Source organism: Condylura cristata, unplaced genomic scaffold, assembly GCF_000260355.1.
Source record: "Condylura cristata isolate star-nosed mole 26May11 unplaced genomic scaffold, ConCri1.0 scaffold00027, whole genome shotgun sequence".
NCBI classification, from domain to species: Eukaryota; Metazoa; Chordata; class Mammalia; order Eulipotyphla; family Talpidae; genus Condylura; species Condylura cristata.
The window spans coordinates 27,005,566-27,025,629 of NW_004567128.1; the positions used below are offsets into that span (position 1 = coordinate 27,005,566).

At 40.0% G+C, this 20,064-nt stretch overlaps 2 protein-coding genes across 2 annotated transcripts in view; one reads left to right on the forward strand and one right to left on the reverse strand.

The window, feature by feature from the left end:
• The window catches only part of ZNF41 (zinc finger protein 41), a 722,252-nt gene that overhangs the window by 267,221 nt on the left and 434,967 nt on the right, over nucleotides 1-20,064 (reverse strand). The window lies entirely within an intron of this gene.
• The window catches only part of RP2 (retinitis pigmentosa 2 (X-linked recessive)), a 32,496-nt gene continuing 20,162 nt past the window's right edge, over nucleotides 7,731-20,064 (forward strand). Inside the window, exon 1 of the mRNA XM_004689984.2 lies at nucleotides 7,731-7,975. Within this exon, the coding sequence (XP_004690041.1) occupies nucleotides 7,874-7,975 (102 nt within the window). The 5' untranslated portion in view covers nucleotides 7,731-7,873. The remainder of the gene's footprint in view (nucleotides 7,976-20,064) is intronic.

Consider the following 20,064-nt stretch of genomic DNA (forward strand, 5'->3'; position numbering starts at 1 on the left):
ATAAGCATCAACTTTATAAAACATTTGATTAAAAAATTTAGAATTGCAATACTAGACCTGCATACAAATGTCAAGATCCTAACTGATGTTTCAATAAGTTTTGAAGCATTTGACTGAATCTGTACCTCCAAGCGCATGAATGCCTGGTTATGCAGTTGTCTCTGTGAACTGCTAACAGGTCAGCACAACTAGTATTAGGGATTTTGCTATTGGGATAGCTGATTCCACTGGCTTAATTTCGATTGGCTTTCATCGACCTGTACCTGTTGGTTTCTGTGTTCCCACTGAATTTTTCCATAAGTTGAGGCACATCCACAGCACTGCTGGGAAAATACAGTCTTTTGCCTTTAGAATATGTTGTCATATATACATTCTGAAGCCAATCTGCATGTGAAAAGTATGTGGTATGTGTGACTTCAGATCCTGACTCCACAAGAAAAATGATCACTCATACCTTTGGGTAAGTGACTTACACGATAGCAAATGAAACCTAAATTGAATACCCGTTATTTGCCTGGGCCTTACATATCCCTTGAGAGACCCTAGAAATTGAGGATTCATAATCTCATATTTTTTTCTTTAAAAAGACTTAGCCCAAATGGTATAAACTTCAAGCCACATTCATCCTGGATTCCATTCTTAGAGTGGATTATTTATTAGATACCATTCTCAGCGCCATGGAATTTTGAATGCATGAAAGAAGAGCTGGAAAGATTTTTTTCCCTCCCCAATTCACTTTCTTATCCTGGTCTTAGAATGTACTGTGCAGCTGACTGTTTGTGGTGGGGAGATGCAGAGGTAGGAATTGTACAAGACCTAGTAGAGTGGTTCCTAGGTGACGTTTTTGACTAGAATGAGCTTTGACTTTTGTTCACCTTTGTCAGGAACTAAAGGGGTGGGAAGAAGGCTGAGTAGGAACGAGCCCCTACACTTAAAAGTCCCAAATACTGTTAGATCTGCTTATGTGTTGGCTGTGTGTGTGGTAATAATCACGTTCTTGTGTAAGATTAGATATTCATTTGTTTTGCTGTATCAGCTATCTTGCCCAGATATTTCTTTTTCACTATTTGGAATTGTTTTTTTTATACTCTACAGATGTTGACCAGTAGCAATTTTGTGGCCTGGGATCTTCTAGATGTGATATTGAGAGCTTATTTTTGGTGTATATGGGTACAAACTAGAAAATATAGTCTCTCCCTTAGCTTAAGTGAAATGGAAAGTAGTTTTCTTTTATTAATAACAATTCTAAAATTAAAGCAAATTTTATTAACACTCTCTGTGGTTTTAGTCTTATCAGAGTTATCCTTTTCCTGAAAAGTTTTGAAATGAATGCTTGGAAAACAGAAATTCTATGAGAAAAAAGTTGGGTTTTTTTAATTCAAAAATTATTTTCAGAAAGTAGCTTCCACTGAAACTGCTTTGTTATGAAAAAATATATACTGGAATTATCTTTTTTTTTATGCTGCTGAAACCATTCACTTGAGAAACTTTCTTTTTTGTCCCCACCCTCATCTAGTTTGAATTCTATTTCCCCTGCTATTCCTCTTCTGTGTTAACTTCCAAGTATTTTTTGTTTGACTTACATTAAGAAATTTACCAACAGCAATGAATAAGATTCCCTATGCTAAGAGTAGTTGGAAAATATAGCCTTTACATGCAGGTTGCCAACAGAGATTAAAATATGCTCATCATCACTTATCATCATCAGGAAAAATGCAAATCAAAACTACAAGATACCACCTCACACCTGTGAGAATGACCCATAACACACACACACACACACACACACACACACACACCAGTGCTGGCGAGGGTGTGGAGAAAAAGAGAAAAAGGAACCCGCTTACACTGTTGCAGTACACTGGTGGCAGTAGAGACTACTCCAGCCTCTATGGAAAGAAACGTGGAGATTCCTCTAAAGACTAAAAATGGATCTGCCATATAATCCAGCAATATTATTTCTAGGTATCTCGTCAAAGAACACAAAAACACTAATCCAAAAGAAAACGTGCACTATGCTTATAGCAGCAAGATATGGAAACAACCCAAATGCCCCAAACCAGATGAGTGGATCCAGAATATGTGATTATATATACACAACGGAATAGTAATTAGAGATCAAAAAAGATAAACTCATGTCATTTGCAGCAACATAGAGCTGGAAGGGATTATTGTAAGTGAAGAGAGTCAGGAGAAAGATAAAGACTGGATGATGTCAATTAGGTGAGAAATACAGCAACAACAAACAAAACATCAGAGAAACACAAACTAAAAACAGCCCTGGAAAGTTCACTGTAGACCTGAGACATCCAGGAGGGGAAAGGGTGGGGAAAGGAGAGTGGGAGGGGAGAAAACAAGGGAGGAGGAGAGCACAATGAACTATGATGGAAGACTATGGGTGGTTTACTAGTGGGGAAATTATGGTGACCACACCTGAGGGGAGAAAACTCATACTGTGAAAAAACAAACAAGTATGTAAAAATAATGATATGTCATTAATAAAAAAATTAATTTACTCTATATAATCTGATTACACACAATTCTTAAAAATATTTATTTAGGACCCTCCCTGGTGTCACCATGGGTTAAATCTCAGCACTGTGAAGCTATTGGCAACCACTGTGGCACAAGTTCGATCCCCAGCCAGGGAGCTGAACCCCGTGGCACACAGACCTCTCCTGTCTCACCCACTGCTCCACTCCGCAGTGTATTTCAGTAGATCTGCCTGTTCTTCCCCCACGCTGCCTCTGGCGAATCCTAACACCCACCCCTGCACCTCTGGCCTGTACCCCAGTTCTTGTATACATACATAAATATTTTTTAAATAATAAAGATTTATTTATTTTTGCTAGAAGAACTGGCGTGTAGGCCACAGGTGCAGGGGTGAAAGGATTCACCAGAGATGGGGTAAGGAGCAGAACAGGCAGATCTACTGAAATACACAGCTGAAGGGAGTAGCAGGCAAGACAGGAGAGGCCTGTGTGCTATGTGGGTCAGCTCCCTGTCCTGGATCAAACTCAGGCCACAGTGCTGGCAATAGCTTGATAGTACAAAGACTTTAATCCCTGAACAACCAGGGAGGCCCCTTACACACAATTTTTGATTCTCTAAAACTGAGTATATAAATATGTCAAGCTGTCAAGATGCACAACTGAAACTTATAGAGTTATAAACCAAAGTTACCTCAACAAAATTTGTGAAAAAAAATTGGAACTTGTCAATAAGGTGGTGAAAGAAAATGAGTAAGAACTACCTAAAAGTTAAAGTATGAGGCCCTCCCTGGTGGTGCAGCGGGTTAAAGCACAGCACTAAGAAGCTATAGCCACTTCCACATGAGTTTAATTCCCGCCTGCCCCGGAGGTGACCACATGGCGCGGCAGACCTCTCCTGACCTGCCCGCTGCAACCCTCAGCAGTGTATTTCCTTGATCTGCCTGTTCTGCTCCCCGCTCTGTCTCTGGTGAAGCCTCTCGCTGCCCCTGAGCCTCTGGCCTGTACCCCAGTTCTGTATGCACAAATAAATAAATCTTAAAAAAAAGGAAAAAAGTTAAAGTGTGAGAAGACATGTTGGCTCAAAAATCTATTAAAAGGGAAACAAAAAGTTGCCTTCCTAAACAAATTTTTAACCATCCAATCTTCTTTAGCATATGGATAACACCATCGACAGTTTTGATAACCACTCTCCAAGATGACACCCCCAAAGATCTGAACCTATAGTATTTGTTCCCTTGAGATTCATGGCCTGACCAATAGAATGCAGTAAACATGATATTGTGTAACATCTGAGTCTACATCAGAAGAGGTCTGGCTGCTTCTATCTTAATCCTTTGAAATTCTCTGCCTTAGAGCCCTCAGTAAAATATATGAAGTCTGTCTACCCTAAGGCCACCTTTCTGGAATGACCACATGGAGAGGCCCTGAGATTTCATATAGGACAATTCCGGGCCAGTCCCCCCATCAACTGGCGTTGTCCCAGCTGAGGCTCTGGATGTAGCATAGAACAGAGTAGAATTGTCCCCACTGAGCCCTATCTAAAGAGTCAATATAAAATAATAAATTGGGTGGCTCTCCTGCCCACCTGTGACGATGCAAGTGTCTGTTGTTTTTTTTTTTTACTTTATTTCATTTGTTTTTGCCTCCTCTGTTTTTTCCTTCTCATTTCCTTAATGTACTTGTCTTTTAAAAATGTAGAATAAATATATAATAAATTGAAACAATGAATAATTGTTGTTTTACGCCATTACGTTCCACATGGTTTTGTTACACAGAAGTGGATAATAGAAAAAAAAAAAACTCAGTCCTACCTTAACCTCTATGTTTATTGCTGCTCTATTTACAATAGGGAAGATGTGGAATCAACCCAAATGCTCAAAAATAGATGACTGGATTAAGAAGATGTGGTACATATACACAATGGAATATTACTCAGCAATCAAAAAAGATAAAACTCATGCCTTTCACAGCAACATGGGTGGAACTGAAAGGGATCATGCTCAGTGAAATAAGCCAGAAAGAAAAAGGAAAATACTGGATGGTTTCACTCATAGCAGGAGTGTAAGGGATTGGGGGTTAGGGGAAAGCAAATGTAATAAAGTAAAAACAAACAAACAAACAAAAACAACGAACAACTATAAATATTTTACAGGGGTGGAGAGGGGAATAGGATCAAAACTGGGGTGGGAAGAGTGCACTGGACTGTGGTGATGGCGTATGGGTGAACTGGTGGTGGGAAGTCCACAGGGATTATAGCCAAGATGAAAAAATGCACAAAATGAAGAATGATGTAAATAACTATATTTTTAAAAAGAAGAAAAGAAAACCCCCAGTCCTTCTTCACTTGCTGTAAAGTGTTTCCTTGGGTGAGTACAAAGTAAACACGAATGACTCAGGTCAACTCAACATTAACTTTTCTAGCTCTTGCGATATATTGCTATATGACTAATTCATGCTGTGGAGATACAACTCTTTGGGACCATATTATAAAAAGTAACTTTATCACTTCTGTGGTCAAGACATACAGGCAACACAGAAGATCTCTGGAGCCTGTGGTCAGGTGCAAAACCACAACCCAATAAAGAAGAATATATTTATTAAGCTGAACTTGAAGGGCAGCTTTCCATAGAAAAGAGGTCACAAGGATATGACAGGAGGGGAACAGGCAGAAGAAGAAAACAATTTTTGCCTATATTTTGAGGCTTTAGAGCTGCGCATGTGTTCTCTTCTCAGGACCTGCTTCCTAACCATGTTTAAAACATGGGATTCATCCCTGCAGCTGCAACAATTAGACAAGGGGTGTACATTTGATTGATAAGTAGCCATTCTGTTATTAATTTCTAGCAATTTATCTGATTACCTCCCTAAATAATCTGAACTAAGGTACAAATAAACTGTAACATGCACTTGAACAGAAAGGCCATAAGGAATCAGAGTGGGATGACTATTCTCAGTTATGTCTATGCTGATTAGTAAGTAAAGAGGGCTGGTTTGCAGAAAAATTGTACTGATGAGAATCCATTCATGGGGGTGGGATGGTGTGGAAGGAGAAGGAGCAAGAGGAGAAAAGAAAAAAGAATAAAAGACACTAAGCGTGAGAGAACTCTAGCACTAACTTCATTAGCTTTCTTATCCCAGGTTTTAAATTTTTTAAAAATATTTATTTATTTATGCATACAGAACTTGGGTACAGGACAGAGGTGCAGGGGCGGTGAGATGATTCACCAGAGACAGAGTGGGGAGCAGAACAGGCAGATTGACAAAGTACACTGCTGAAGGGAGCAGCAGGCGGGGTCAGGAGAGGTCTGCCATGCCATGTGGGTCACCTCCAGTGCTGGGGATTGAACTTGCACTGAAGCGGCTATGGCTCCCTTGCAGTGCTGAACTTTAACCCACTGTGCCACCAGGGAGGGTTCGGGTTTTTAATTTTTGGCTTAATTCTTTTTTCTTTTTCTTCTTCTTTTCTTTTTCTTTTTTCTTTTTTTTTTTTTTCTTTTTTTTTTTTTTTTTTTGGTTAGGGATGATGATGGGATAAGCATGAACGCAAAGTGGACTTTATCTTCACTTTTGTTTAATAGTCACTGAAAAAAATCACTTTTGGTTATCGATTTTTTTAATCTTTGGGTTTCTTATTAATGAATACTTCAGAACTACGAGTCTTAGGAATTGTTTCTCTAAAATTAGTTGTCATTTGCTTAGAGGCACAGCATCATTGTGGGGCAGAGCTCCCATAGGCATCAGAAGGCGTAGGCAGGTGATTCTTCACCTCTTTATTTCAAACAAATCAGAAAAGAACAAAATTATGGAGGAGGATTTTTCTAGTCCCTGCTCAGCCACTCTCATTATGACCACAGGTTAGTCCCTTCACCTCTGTGGACCTCTATTTCCTCCACGGTATGTAGTAGTCACAGTTTGAACATTCTTTGATCATAAAAGATCTAAGGGTCTTATTCATCTTCACACAAACCTTTCATCTTATTCTGAGAAGTGTGCAACGGGTAAAGGCTCTATTGCCTAAGATCTGGAACTTAAATTTGCAGTAATTTCTAATACTTAAACACATGTACTTTTCTTCCTGATTATGCAGTAAAGGGCAGGAAGTGAAAAGAGGAACATTGTTAATGCTCAAATTCAGTCAGAGGCTCAGTTAGGATATACATTAGATGTAAGTGTAAAAAGGCAAAAGATAATTTGAACCTGAACTGACTCAATGTCCTATGAAGATTTCAAAAACTGTGCTCAGAGAATAAAGCCAGCAACGTATCTTTTCTATTACATAAGAAATCATGTATTGTAGTAAAATTCCACTCAAATATAACAAATGTTAGTATTTAGTGTATAAATGTTTTAACGTCAAACAAACTGTACCATTTGCTTCAAACAGATCTAATTGTTTATATGGCAATGCTTATGTCTTCAACTGACCTACAACCTTTTACCTAACTCCGTCCCTCCTTATCCCCGCTTTGATCACTTTCTTTAGGAAGGAATATGGAAAAGTCTATAAAAGCTTCTTTCTTCACCAGCTTGCAAGGTTTCATTCATGCATTCATTCAACAATGTTTTATTGAACACCTAGTAAAAATCTGAGCCAGGCTACGGTTCAAAAATGCATGCTCCATAAGATGGGCCTTTTGGTTGCAATAAATTTACAGTTCCAATGGAGAGACAATACACAAATAATTGTTTCACCGATTACTTGGACAACTTTATAGTAATGCGCAGAAGTACTAAGAAAGCACAGAAGACTGATCGAGGAAGGGGGCGAGAGGAGGTTGGGGAAGGTTCCTGTGGGGACGATGCCAGTCTGACAACGCGGGGGCGGGGATGGAGAAGAAGAGAGAAGAATCCGAACTTCAGTTCCCTGTGTCAGCAGGAATTACTGTTTCTTCGCCATTTCCATCACAGAATTGCAGCCTAAAGTTCCCGTACAGGTGGTCAAGAACTTGGAAGTTAAGGACCTAGGACAAAAAGAGAGGATGTCGAGTCTGGACTCGCTCCAGCGCGAGAGCTACACTAAGTCCCCGGGAGGGGTGGGCCCGTGCCCGCCCCTGGGGACCAGAGCAGTTATCAGGCGGCGATTGGTTGTGTGCAAACGTCGAGCTCTTTTCATAGGCCGCGTAGGACTGATCGCGAGGCTCTGGTTGGCTCCCCGGTCGCTGAGTGGTCATTGGCTGCAGCGGGTCGTCTGGGCGACTAGGAGGAAAAAGAGAAGGGTGTTGGGCCTGGCGGGCGAACCTGGCCTGCCGACTGTTGGGCGGTTCCGCGGGGCGGTGTCCGGAGCGCAGCGGAGCCGAGCGCTCGGGGTTCACGCCACACTCCGGAAGGTGCTTGAGTGGCGGGCCCGAGAGCGTGGCCAACAAAATCCGCGGGCCGGGACCATGGGCTGCTTCTTCTCCAAGAGGCGGAAGGCTGGGAAGGACTCGCAGGCAGAAGGCGAGGAGGAGCAGCCGAAGCAGTACAGCTGGGATCAGCGTGAGAAGGTAACCAGAGTCCGGTAGCCACTGGGCTTAGCCCACCCGCGAGGGTCCGCAAGGATCCCTGGCAGCCGAGGCCTGAAGGAGAACGACCCCAACGGACAGCGCGCGCTCTCTCTTCCTCCTTCCCTTCTCTCCCTCCTCCCCCTTCCCATGTGAAGTCGAGCCGAGTGACTTTGGGGGGACCCGTGGAACACAGCGCTAGAGAGAGCTGCACGCAGGGCTGTAAAGCGCTGGAAGGGGCCTTAGAGCTTTTTGTTCCAGTGGATGGACCCCTGGGGGCATCTCTAAGTCCGCTCTAGGACTTGCGCTGCCCTCCGCCCCGCCCCCCGTCCTAGGATGGACCTGAGGGAAAGATCGGAGAATGACCTGAATCTCAGATCTACTCATTTCACCAGCAGCGTGCAGCGAGGTTTTGTCCAGTCCTTGAGTTACACTTGGGACTGATTCTCATCTCGTTCCCAGCTTAGCTTCTTTCTGTGGCTGTTTTCTTTTCTGTCTGCCCTAGCTGGTAAATCTCTTTGGTGTCTCCGGAAATATTCCGTTCCTGAGTTTCCTCAGTTATGAAGTGGACAGTTTAATCTACAGCTTTGCTTTCCCTCCTCTTCTAGGTCCCCTGAAGGAATAATGAAAATCAAATCAGTCTTACAATGTGTATTAAGACTGTAAAGTGAAAATAGCCACCATATATCAGCCATTATTTTACTTTTGCTTTAAGTGAATGAAAGCCCCCTTATTTTTACTTTTCTATATAGATAGAAATGGAAAAACTTTCAGTGTCCACTAGTCTTGCACAAAACACAGTCATAAATTTCACAATGCTTCCTCTTTCTAGAGAGTTCTTCATTTGTGTTTAGTAAAATACTTTCATAGACTTAGCAATTATTTTTGTCTTCCAAACAAAATGAGACTTTTAAAAATGTTACTCATAGTTGACTTCCTACTTAACGCAGCGTCTTTGCCCATGAATTTTTTATAGTAAATTTCTTGTATTCTTTTGGTTTCTTAGACCTTCCTCCATAGTATCCTATCTTCAGCAGAATCGATTCATATAAATTCAGTTCTCCAAGTGTCAGATTTAAGAAATTGGACTCTTTTTGTAGGCTTTCTCAGCTTCACCTTTCTGCCTGTTTCCCACATCCTTTTTGAGTTGCATATACCTGTCATTTAAAGTTATTTGGTGGACAGTTTGCTCAGCCTTAGTATTTCTAACAGTCACCGTATGCTTGAGCTGTGTGCCATAAAGTTGCGTGTTTTATTTTGGCTTGTCTTTGAAATCATAGACTAAAATTAAAACTAAAGTGCTTTTATTTACTGTAGACTTGGTTGCCTTCCGACTTATAACTTCATAGTAAATTGTCTTACAGTCAAACTTTATTATCATAATGTTGGGGTTAGTTGAAATCTCATACATTAATCTTTCTCTTTTAGATAAGTGGATGTATTCAGTGATATTTTTCTTTTGTTCTTTGGCTAATTAAATGCACTGAAAATTGAATGGTGGGCATCAGCATCTAAGCTTTTCACCCCAAGTGAGTTTTGAATTGTAGCTTTTGTTTGAGCTTACCGGGAATATTTTTTTGGGAATACTACTATTCAATAGTAGTGGCAGTTGGTGTAAGAGATGGTACTAGACATGCAAAATAAGCTCTTGTTTCTGGGTAGATATACAATAAAAGTTAGTATCTTGATCAACTCAACTAACCAAAATTTTTCTAACTAAATAAGTGATATATTCTGAAAATAATCCATATGTTGTACTACTTGTTTATTTTTAAACAATTTATTTTCTTATATTGTTTTTATTTTTTGGACAGTATTTGATTTCCCCCCCTCAGGGGGGAAATTACCAGCTTACAATTTGAGACAGTGGAAACACCACATTTCCCAGAATTGCTTTTTCTTTTTTAGAGTTACTAGGATTTCACTCCAGGGCCCTCATTTATGATGGCCTATTAAATTTTATATGACTTGATTTTTTTTTCTGTCCTAACATCACATGTGACTGATTTGGGTTAGTGTACAAATGTTCTGTGTGGGTCCAATGATACTCTCGCTGAGTTTGGCATGGTCTTGCTTGCTGCTAGAATTTAATTGTACTTTGAAATGAACAGACTAGACATACAATGCAGAGAACATAAATGAAATATGTTGCATGCATATTAACAGATGATTTGTGTTAAAAGTTTAGGCTTCTCTAATGTGGTCATTACACAGACAATTACTATGCAACTTGTAAGAATTTAGATGTGAAAAACAAAATGTGAATCTCCTGAACTTTCCTTGCAACTTGGAAAAGTGATGTTTAAAATTTTCCTTGGCTTGTGTAATCAGTGTATCATTACTGAGAGGCACCCTCTGTGTTTTGGGTTGTGTAATTGGGTCAGTCTTAGGGGACTGCAGAGAGGAGAAATTGTCTCAATTAAAAAGAATGTTTGGGGACTAAGTGTTGTCATGACAACTGGTGTACTGTAATAAACAGTAAAGAACCTCACTTTCTGTGCTGCTACTTCAGAAGAAAGCTTACTGTACGACTGCTATGACTGCTATATTGACACCATGAGACGTCTTTTTGGCAAAAGATCATCTTTGATGAGACGTCTTTTTGGCGTAAGATCTTTCTTTAAGTCATTTAGAAAGAAATTATATTATCTTTGTTATCTATATGCTGCCTCCTAGAGCTAGGCAAATCATTCCATATATATGTACTCAAACAACAAGAAAGACCTTAAAAAGGTTATCTCTGCTGGCTTTATTGAGTTAAAAGAGGAAATATTTTAAGTACAAACAAGGGAAAGAGGGGTGGTACAGAAAAGTGGTTTTTATCTTTCAGTTATTCATACCAACCCTCCTCTTAGATGATAGAAATGTGGACTAACTTTCTAAATAATAATGGCATAAGTATGAAAATTGTTATTTTGAGTATGGACAACACATCTTGTATCCATTACATTTGTCTCATATTAAATAGAAATGTACTAAATGAAAAACTTATATCCAAAATTCAACTAAGTACATTTTTTTCAGTGTCTGTCATACAACTTTGGATTAAGCAGCCAATTTGTACATTTTAGATTCCTCAGCTATAAAATGTGACAGTGCTAAAGATTTCCATACTACTTAACAAGGTAAAGGCCTGGCTTGAGGAAGAGGGGTTAGGCAGTAATGGTTACCTCTGAGGCTGAAACTTGGTCAAGAGATTGGGCAGGCCAAAACCAGACTTAATGTAAGGCAGACCATACTCACCAGATGTTCATCAGTGGAAGGAGTGGCTTTGTGAGGAACTAGTCTCCATGTTAGTCAAAGCTGATTCAGACAGCACTGGGATGGCAGCCTACAGAAAGAAATGTCTACATTAAGTAGGGGGTAGGTGCTGTTTTTAACCTTTTAGGCACACAAGACATGCTAGTTATCTATTGTTCTGTATACTAAATCACCTCAAAACTTAATGGCTTAGAATGATGGCAAGGACTTCCTTTGTTCACAACTCTGCAATTTGTGTAGGGCTTAGCCAAGTTAGCTCACTGTTTTGTGTGGTATCAGCTGAGGCAGCTTGACCAGAAGCTGGAAGATCTGCTTTCAGTATGACCCAATCATAGAGCTGGCTGGCAAATTGGTGCTGGCTTTCATCTGAGAGCTCGGCAGAGACCTCGCCACGTGGTCCAGCTTTTCCAATGGTGTGATGATTAGATTCCCAGAGCCAGTGTTCTGAAACTACCCAAAGCTGCATGACTTTTTCTGTCTAACCTCTTAAGTGATGTAGCATTAATTCTGCCACATTCTGCTGGTTCAAGCAGTCACAAAAGCTCACCCAGGTCCAAGGGGAGGGAATCTCTTGATGGAGGAAGTGTCAACTGATTAACATGATTTAAATCTTTTTACACAAAGTTGTTGTTTAAAGACAGTAACTAGATCTTTGATTATTTTAAAAATAGCCTTACTTTATAAAATATGTATGATAATTTGTATGTCATACAATTCACCTTTTTAAAAGTGTGCAATAGTTTTAATCCGTTCATAAGGTGAACCCATTAGTATTTTCTCCCCACTACCCCCTCCAGTTCCTGATAACTACAATTTAACTTTTTTTTTAAAGATTTATTTATTTGTGCATACAGAACTGGGGTACAGACCAGAGGCTCAGGGGCGGTGAGAGGCAGAGTGGGGAGCAGAACAGGCAGATGGACAAAGTACACTGCTGAGGGGAGCAGCGGGCGGGTCAGGAGAGGTCTGCCACGCCATGTGGTCACCTCCTGGGCAGGCGGGAATCCAACTCATGCTGAAGTGGCCTTAGCTTCTTAGTGCTGTGCTTTAACCCACTGCGCCACCAGGGAGGGCCTACAATTTAACTTTTTATCTCTCTAGATTTGCCCGCTTTGGGCATTTCACATCAATGGAACCATTCAGTATGTGGTCTTTTGTTAGTGGCTTCTTTCACTTAACATGTTATTGAAATTCATTCATATTGTGGCATATATTAATACTTTATTCCTTTCATTACTGAATAACATTCCATAGAATAGGTATTTTGTTCATTTATTTATAGATGAATTTTATTTATCCATTCATCAGTTGATGGGCATTTGTGTGGTTTCCACTTTTTGGCTATTATGAATAAGGCTGTTATAAACATTTATTTACAAGTCTTTGTGTAGACACGTTTTTATTTCTCTTGGGTATATACATAACAGTAGAATTCCTGGGTCATAGTAGTAACTCTGTTGAACTTCACAAGGATCTGCCATACTGTTTTTCAGTATGTTTTACATTTCAGTTTCATTTTGCATTTTCACTAGCAATGTATGAGGGTTCCAGTTTCCTCACTCATACAAATTTTGATAAAGGGGGAAACAGAGAGGATAGAGAGTATATGAAACTGGCGTTTTAATTTGTGTCCGCAATTATTCCACCTCACTGGTAAAGTCATTTACCTTTTCCAGCCTCCAGTTTCCTAAGGTCTTTTCCAATCCCTTAATTCTTTGAACATCCCATAAGGGGAGGTAAGCATCACTAGAATCAGTCAGGCAAATGAGTAAATGAAGGGAATGTGATAGGATGTAAAATCAGATTGAGATTACTTGATATGGAAAATCCTTTCTAATCCTAAAATTTCATAATTCTGTTTTGTGGTTATTTATTTAGTAACATGCTGAGCAAATATAGAGTTCTTCACCTCTCATTGTGATGTCTGTATGATCAAGGTATTGGGTTTTCTTATTTTATAATAACGTGGTATTGCCATTTTCAACCCTGGCAATCAGTGGGGTGACAGATGTCCCAGACAGATTGCCCTCACATCCAGTGGCATTTTCATTCATGAAATAGCCTTCCAGCTGTATAGTTATAAGGCCCTAAAATTTACCAGTACTTAAATTTTAAATAATTTGTTTAGTTTAGCTTAAATGTAACTTACATGCAGAAAAAAGTTAATCTTTTTAAACGTATACAGAACTGTGAATTTTGACAAATGAATATATGAATGCATAGCTGTCACTCCAGCAAGACGTAGAATAGTTCCATCATGAAGCATTTTTTTTCCCATGACGCTTTCAGTAACTTCTGCCCTCCACCTCAGAAGAGAGGTCTCACCAGAAACCAACCCCAGAGGCACATTGATCATCTGCCACGCTTGTGGCCTCCGGAACCGAGAAGTAAATTTCTGTTGTTTCAGCCATCCAGTCTGTGTTGTTTTGTTAGTGCAACCAGTCTGTCTGCTGCTACAATAACAACAGAAATTTGGTTTTCACAGTTCTAGAGTCTAGGAAGTCCAAGATCGAGGTGTCAGATCAAGCTTCTGGTGTCAGAGGTAGTTGGACATTGGTGAAAATAGACTTTATTTAGTAACTACTGACAGTAGGAAAAGAGCTGAGCTCTATGCTAGTTCGTGCAGAGGTGATTTGGGCCATTTAAAGGGGAAATGGGGTGAGGGAAGAATGGGAGCTCAGAAGTATCAGAAAAGTGAAAAATTACAAAGCAGATCAATGTAAATGCCAAGAGACCAGCCATGTGTTTGCTAGCTAGCAGTTACAGAAGGTAGGATTCTCTCTCTCCACTCAGACTGGAGGCCAAGACACTATCCTACCAGATAATTACATTTCAAAGGAATGTGTATTGGGTCCTTAACAAAAGACACTCCTGAGTTGTAAGACATACATATTCACCATTGTAAGTCCTTTTTGAATAAATGCCCTAACAAAGAGGGTTAGGGGCCTATCATCCAGCATTAGCTAGAACAAATAGTTAGCTTTGCTGGCAGGGTTGAGCTTTCTCAGGCATGCTGGGTTATCCTAGGGATGTGGATATGTCCTTGCGCTACTAGGGGCTGGGGAAGGAGCTTGGTTAAGTCTGGTAGTGCAGGGATTTGGACGGAGTTACAATACTTGAGAGTTCTGCAGTTCTTACAGCTGAAGGCCTGCTTTCTGGCTTGTAGTCAGCCACCCTGTCTGATGTGATCTATGGCCTTTTCTTGGTATGTGTGTGTGCAGAGAAGCAGGACAGAGATAGAGAAGGGGGAGTCGGAGAGAGAGATTGAGAGATTATAAATTCTCCTTTTTCTTAGGTACACTAATCGCATCCTGAAGGCTCCACACTTATGACTTCATCTAAACTTATTACCACCAAAGGTCCCAGCCTCCAGACAGCAATAGCACCACATTGCAGGCATGGCTTCTTCAATGGAAGAATTTGGAGAGGGTACCTACATTTGGTTCATAGCATTGGCCAAACAGACTACAGCAGCTCAGTAATTTTAAGATTAAGAATGAATTTTATTTCTGTATTTGCAACAAGTCTTAACTACAAATACTTACATAGCACAAATTATGTTAAATTAATAGTTGAAATTTCTCAGGTGCTATGTATCTTATAATGTAGTTATTATTTTCCATGCAAAAAGATTAGCCAAATTCCTATAATAAAACTTAAATATTAACCAATAATACTGTAATAAGTATTAGCTGTTTTATTTTTTTTAATTCATCTAAATTTTCCCACTTAATACGTAGACATGGATATTCGCAAGTGTTTGAACTCGTCTTAGGCAAAGATAATCTTGGCCAGAATCTTGAACCTAAGTCAGGAAAATACAAAATTTTATCTAAAAAATTTAAGGAGTTTCTGGTAGTGAGAGAAACCATCAGCTGAGACTTGAAGATTCTTCTTGCCCCTTGAATTTGAGGCCTGGTAGAGGCCTGGCCTCCTTTTCCTTACACCTATTTGTGGCATTTCCCACTCCCCACTGTGGGAGGTGGACTGGTGTCAAGAAAACAAGACACAGAATATTTTTACCCTCCTTAAGTTCTTAAGCAGAATCGACATAAACCACGCTTGTGTGTTCCTTTTTTCCACTTTAAGACCTAGACTAGATCAAAGTCCCATTAGCCTGCTACAAGACTACATGACCATCTCCTTCCACTGGCCTTTTCAAGTGAAAGGCAACCTCATCTTTTTTTTTTTTCAGCAGGCCTAGCAGAGAAGAGAATGTAGAAAGGAGCCAGGACTGGCATTAAAAAAAGCGCCTCTGCCCAACTTTGTGTATAGTTATCTTCCTGCCCACAAGCTGGCCAATTTGAACAACCACCCCACTCGAAGTCACTAAGACCACCATTTTGTTCTCCATCAGTATCTCCCTTCTCTGGGGATGGAGTAGAGAATTAGAGAAGTGTATGATTGTCAGACTCAGTTACCTTTCACCTTTGTTTATTCAAGAGATGCCTATCTCTCAGTTACATTCTAAAGTAACCAAGATTAAATCATTAAAAAATGAATTCATCCAAAAATTAACAATGTAAGAAAATAAATACAAATAAGTAAAATGGATTCAACAAGGATGTGTGGAATGCCTCTGTGCTTCCAGGCACTCTTCTAGGTACTGGGGACCACAGAGGTGAACAAGCAGGTTATCCCTCCCTTTATGGAGCTTCTGTAATAAAGGAGAGCAGGGTAAAGACCTGCAGTACATATAATACATATATAATGTGCTAAAGTGAACCTAAATGCTTTGGAGAAAGATAAAGAAGGTCAAGAGGCAGTGTTGGGGGAGGCGGTTCACTTTTAAATAGATTTATTATTAGAGGATTCCAGCCCAAAGCTTATATTACAGTCAGGGGGATAAACTGATATTTAATTAATACAGATATTCAGAAAAGGGAAAACAGACTTCTGGTTGAGGGAATCTGCAAAGTTTCACAGAAAAAAAATTGACAGATGGACAGGTAGAACTAGGAGGAGGCCTTCTGGACAAAGGAGAAGCAGAGTACACATAGACAAGTCACAGTTAGTGCTTCAGATCTCCTAAAGAATAAAGTTCCCATCAGAGGGCAATAAGAGTCAGGACTAAAATGTAAGCTGCTGTCACATAGTCGTGACTTACATTGAAGATTTTCTAATACTGAACCACTGCACGCAACCTGAGACACCTCCAATTTGGTTGTGTTTTCTCTTTATAAGACTGGCTGAATATACTTTCTTTCTTTGGGCCTATAGGCATGAGTGAAATGGACCGAATATTTTCTTTTGTTACTTCTTTGTTTTTAGGGTCATGCTGGGGAGGCTAGAAGCATGAGCTAGGACTGTTCCTTCTTTTTCTGTTGTTTTCAAGGCTTTGCATATCAAATAAAAGTTGGAGTCTGCTTATAAAATCATCAGGGCTTGATAGTTTCTTTGTGGGAACACTTCACTGCTTCATTTCCATAACAGTAATAGCTTTCTCTTTAAGATTTTAACTTCCTGAGTCAGTGTGGTCAGCTATTTTTTAAGTGGTTCATTCATTTCGTGGACAACATATTTTAAAAATTTTCGGTATATGCTTGTTGGTATTATTCTTTTTAACTTCTTTATAATTATATTCCCCCATTCATTTATGCTGTTTGTATTTTCTTCTTTTCTTGATTATTCTTACCAAAATTTTGCTATTTTTTGGCTTTGCTGACATTTGTTGTTTTGTATTTGATTTCAAAATCATTAACCTTTGCTGTTATTTTTATCCCTTTTTCTTCTACTTTCTGTAGGTTCATTCTATTTTCTTGTTCCTATTTCTAATTGTAATCTCTTAAGATAAACATTTAACTTACGGATTTTGAGGGGTTTTATTATAACTATTTAAGGTTATAGATTTCCCTTAAAACACTATTTTTACTGTATCCCACATTTGATACCAACATTCAGTTATAAGTCTGCTTAGATTTTGATTGTGCTTTCTTCTTTAGCATGTTAGTTATTCAGCAGCATTTTTTTTAAGCCAGAATTTTTTTAGATTTATTTATTTGTGCATACAGAACTGGGTACAGTGCAGAGGTGCAGGGCTGATGAGAAGATTCACCAGAGACAGAGTGGGGAGCAGAAGGGCAGATCAAGAAAGTAACAGCAGATCAAGGAAGTAATAGCTGAGGGGAGCAGCAGGCAAGGCAGGAGAGGTCTGCTGTGCCATGTGGATCACCTCCGGGGCAGGGATCTGACTCACGCTGAAACAGCTGCAGCTAGCTTGCAGTGCTGTGTCCTAACACATTGCGCCACCAGGGAGGGCCCTCGGCAGCCTTTTTTTAAAAAAATTTTCAAATGTGGCCTTCCCTGGTGGCGCAATGGGTTAAAGCACAGCACTGAGAGGTTTAAGCCACTTCCGCAAGAGTTCAATCCCGCTGATCCCGCCTGCCCAGGAGGAGAGCCACGTGGTGCAGCAGACCTCTCCTGACCCCCTGCTGCTCCCCTCAGCAGTGTCTTCCTTGATCTGCCTGTTCTGCTCCCCACTCTGTCTCTGGTGAAGTCTCTCACCCTCCGCATATCTGGCCTGTACCCCAGTTCTGTATGAGTAAATAAATAAATCTTTACAAAAATTCAAATGGAGCCCTCCCAGGTGGCACAACGAGTTAAAGCACAACACTAAGAAGCTAAAGACACAATATGAGTTCGATCCCCACCTGCCCCGGAGGAGAGCCACATGGCGCAACAGAGCTCTCCTGACCACCCGCTGCTCCCCTCAGCAGTGTACTTCCTCGATCTGCCTATTCTGCTCCCCACTCTGTCTCTGGTGAATCCTCTCACGGCCCCTGCACCTCTAGGCCTGTACCCAGTTCTGTATGAATAAATAAATAAATATTTAAATATATTAAAAAAATTTTTCAAATGTGGGAACAGTAGTAAATAGATAAATTGTTGGGTATCACACAGTGGAAGACTACACAGCAATGAAAATGAGCAAAGCGCAGGTTATCATCAGCAGTACAGGCAACCCTCACATGCTAAGGATGATGAATTCATTGAAATAAAGTTGTTATAAAAAAGCAAAACAGATATTTGGGTAATAAAACGATATTGAAGGGCAGGGGAATGATAAAGGCAGGGTTAGGAGTTATAAAGGGAGACTTCTAGAATGGTAGTACCATTCTGTATCCTTTGATCTGAGGATGGAAATATAGGTCTTAAATTTGCATCTATAATATATCAATAAATACTTTCCATATGTGTTAATTGTTCAGAGAAATTATTTTTAAAACTGAAATGATATTGGGAAGGAAGTATCTGGTTCAGAAAAAAAATCTAGTTTCATTTATTGGGTTACTTTCCTCCCCCCCCCCAATATTACTTACTAAATCATCTAAACTATCCCTCCTAGGGGTGGGGCACTTTTAAGTATATTTAAGTATATTTTGTTAACGTCTAACTTAAATGCATGGGGTCTGTAAGTTATATTATTTAGCACCTGTTGAAGCTTTTTTATGGCCTAGTACATGATTAAAAGTACATGTGGGCTTAAGAAAAATGTGGGTATACTCCACTTGGATATGGAACTGAAGTTTAAATCTTATACATTCTTGTTGACTTTAATCTTGCTTTAGTTTTGGTCTACTTGACCTATCAAGAGTTGAAAGAAGCAGCATTAGAAAACACCCCTTAGATTTTAGTTCACCAGTTCTGAGGGTTTGCAGAGGTTATGAGCAACTGTCATCGTTACTCCCCCTTACCCCTTCCACCCACCATTTTCTTCAGCACTTCCTTCACTAGTGTAGGATTTACTCCCATAGACTTTTGCCCAGATGTGTGAGTCCCAGGAGATGTATGGTAAGCACAGTTGTCTCAAGATTTTGGAGGAAGAAGAAACAAGAGCAGAAATCCCAGTGGTTTCTTTTTGGTTTTGTCCTCCTTCACCCTACCACAAGGGATTTTCGTTTCCCCTTTGCTTGTTTTCCTTGCTTGGTCCCTTTGAGGTTGATCTTGGGCAATGGGGAGCTGACAACTTGGTAGAGACCAAACCAGAATACTATCCCTTTATATATGTGAACCACCTGTAAAATCCTAGAAATGAAATTTTGAAATTGCTTCAACATTTCTTCCCACATGAAACCTATGTTGCCTCCTGTATTTTCCCTTTTTGTGTCTAGCGCTGTCAAAACCTAATCGCATAAACAAACTTATGGGTGCAGGTAATAGAAAATTATAGGGACCTTAACACAAAGTAAGGGTTTTCTTTTTTGCTGCTTTTATTTCATCAGTGTGTGTACATGTGTAAGTATTCATAAGTAGGTGTGCTGAGTGTTCTGAAGAAGGTGGATTGTGGTTAAGAAAAAAAGTTGAGAAATTGGGCACTCCATGGTGGCGCAACGGGTTAAAGCACCGCATTATGAAGCTCTCTGAAGCCATTGCAGCATGAGTTCAGTCCCTAGCCAGGTAGCTGACCGCATGGTGTGGCAGACCTCTCCTGACCCACCTGCTGCTGCCCTCAGCAGTGTATTTCAGTAGACCTGCCTGTTCTGCTCCCCACTTTGTCTCTGGTGACTCCTCTAACCTACCACACCTCTGGCCCGTACCCTAGCTCTGTAAGCATAAATAAATAAATCTTTAAAAAAAAAAAGAAGAAGAAGAAGAAGTTGAGAAACACTGAACTAGAGGATTAGGAATCATTTTTAACCCTTACCCCCTACACCCATTCAGTGATCAAATTTGCTGAGTCTGTTTCTTCAATATTTCTCAAATTCATCCCATCCTCCACTTCTCTGTTAATCACTGCTGTAGCTCCTGGCCTTTCTGGATGACTGTACTAGCATCTCAGACCCATGCTCCATATTTCCTTATCTTTATCAGAGTAATCTTCCTGAAATGTA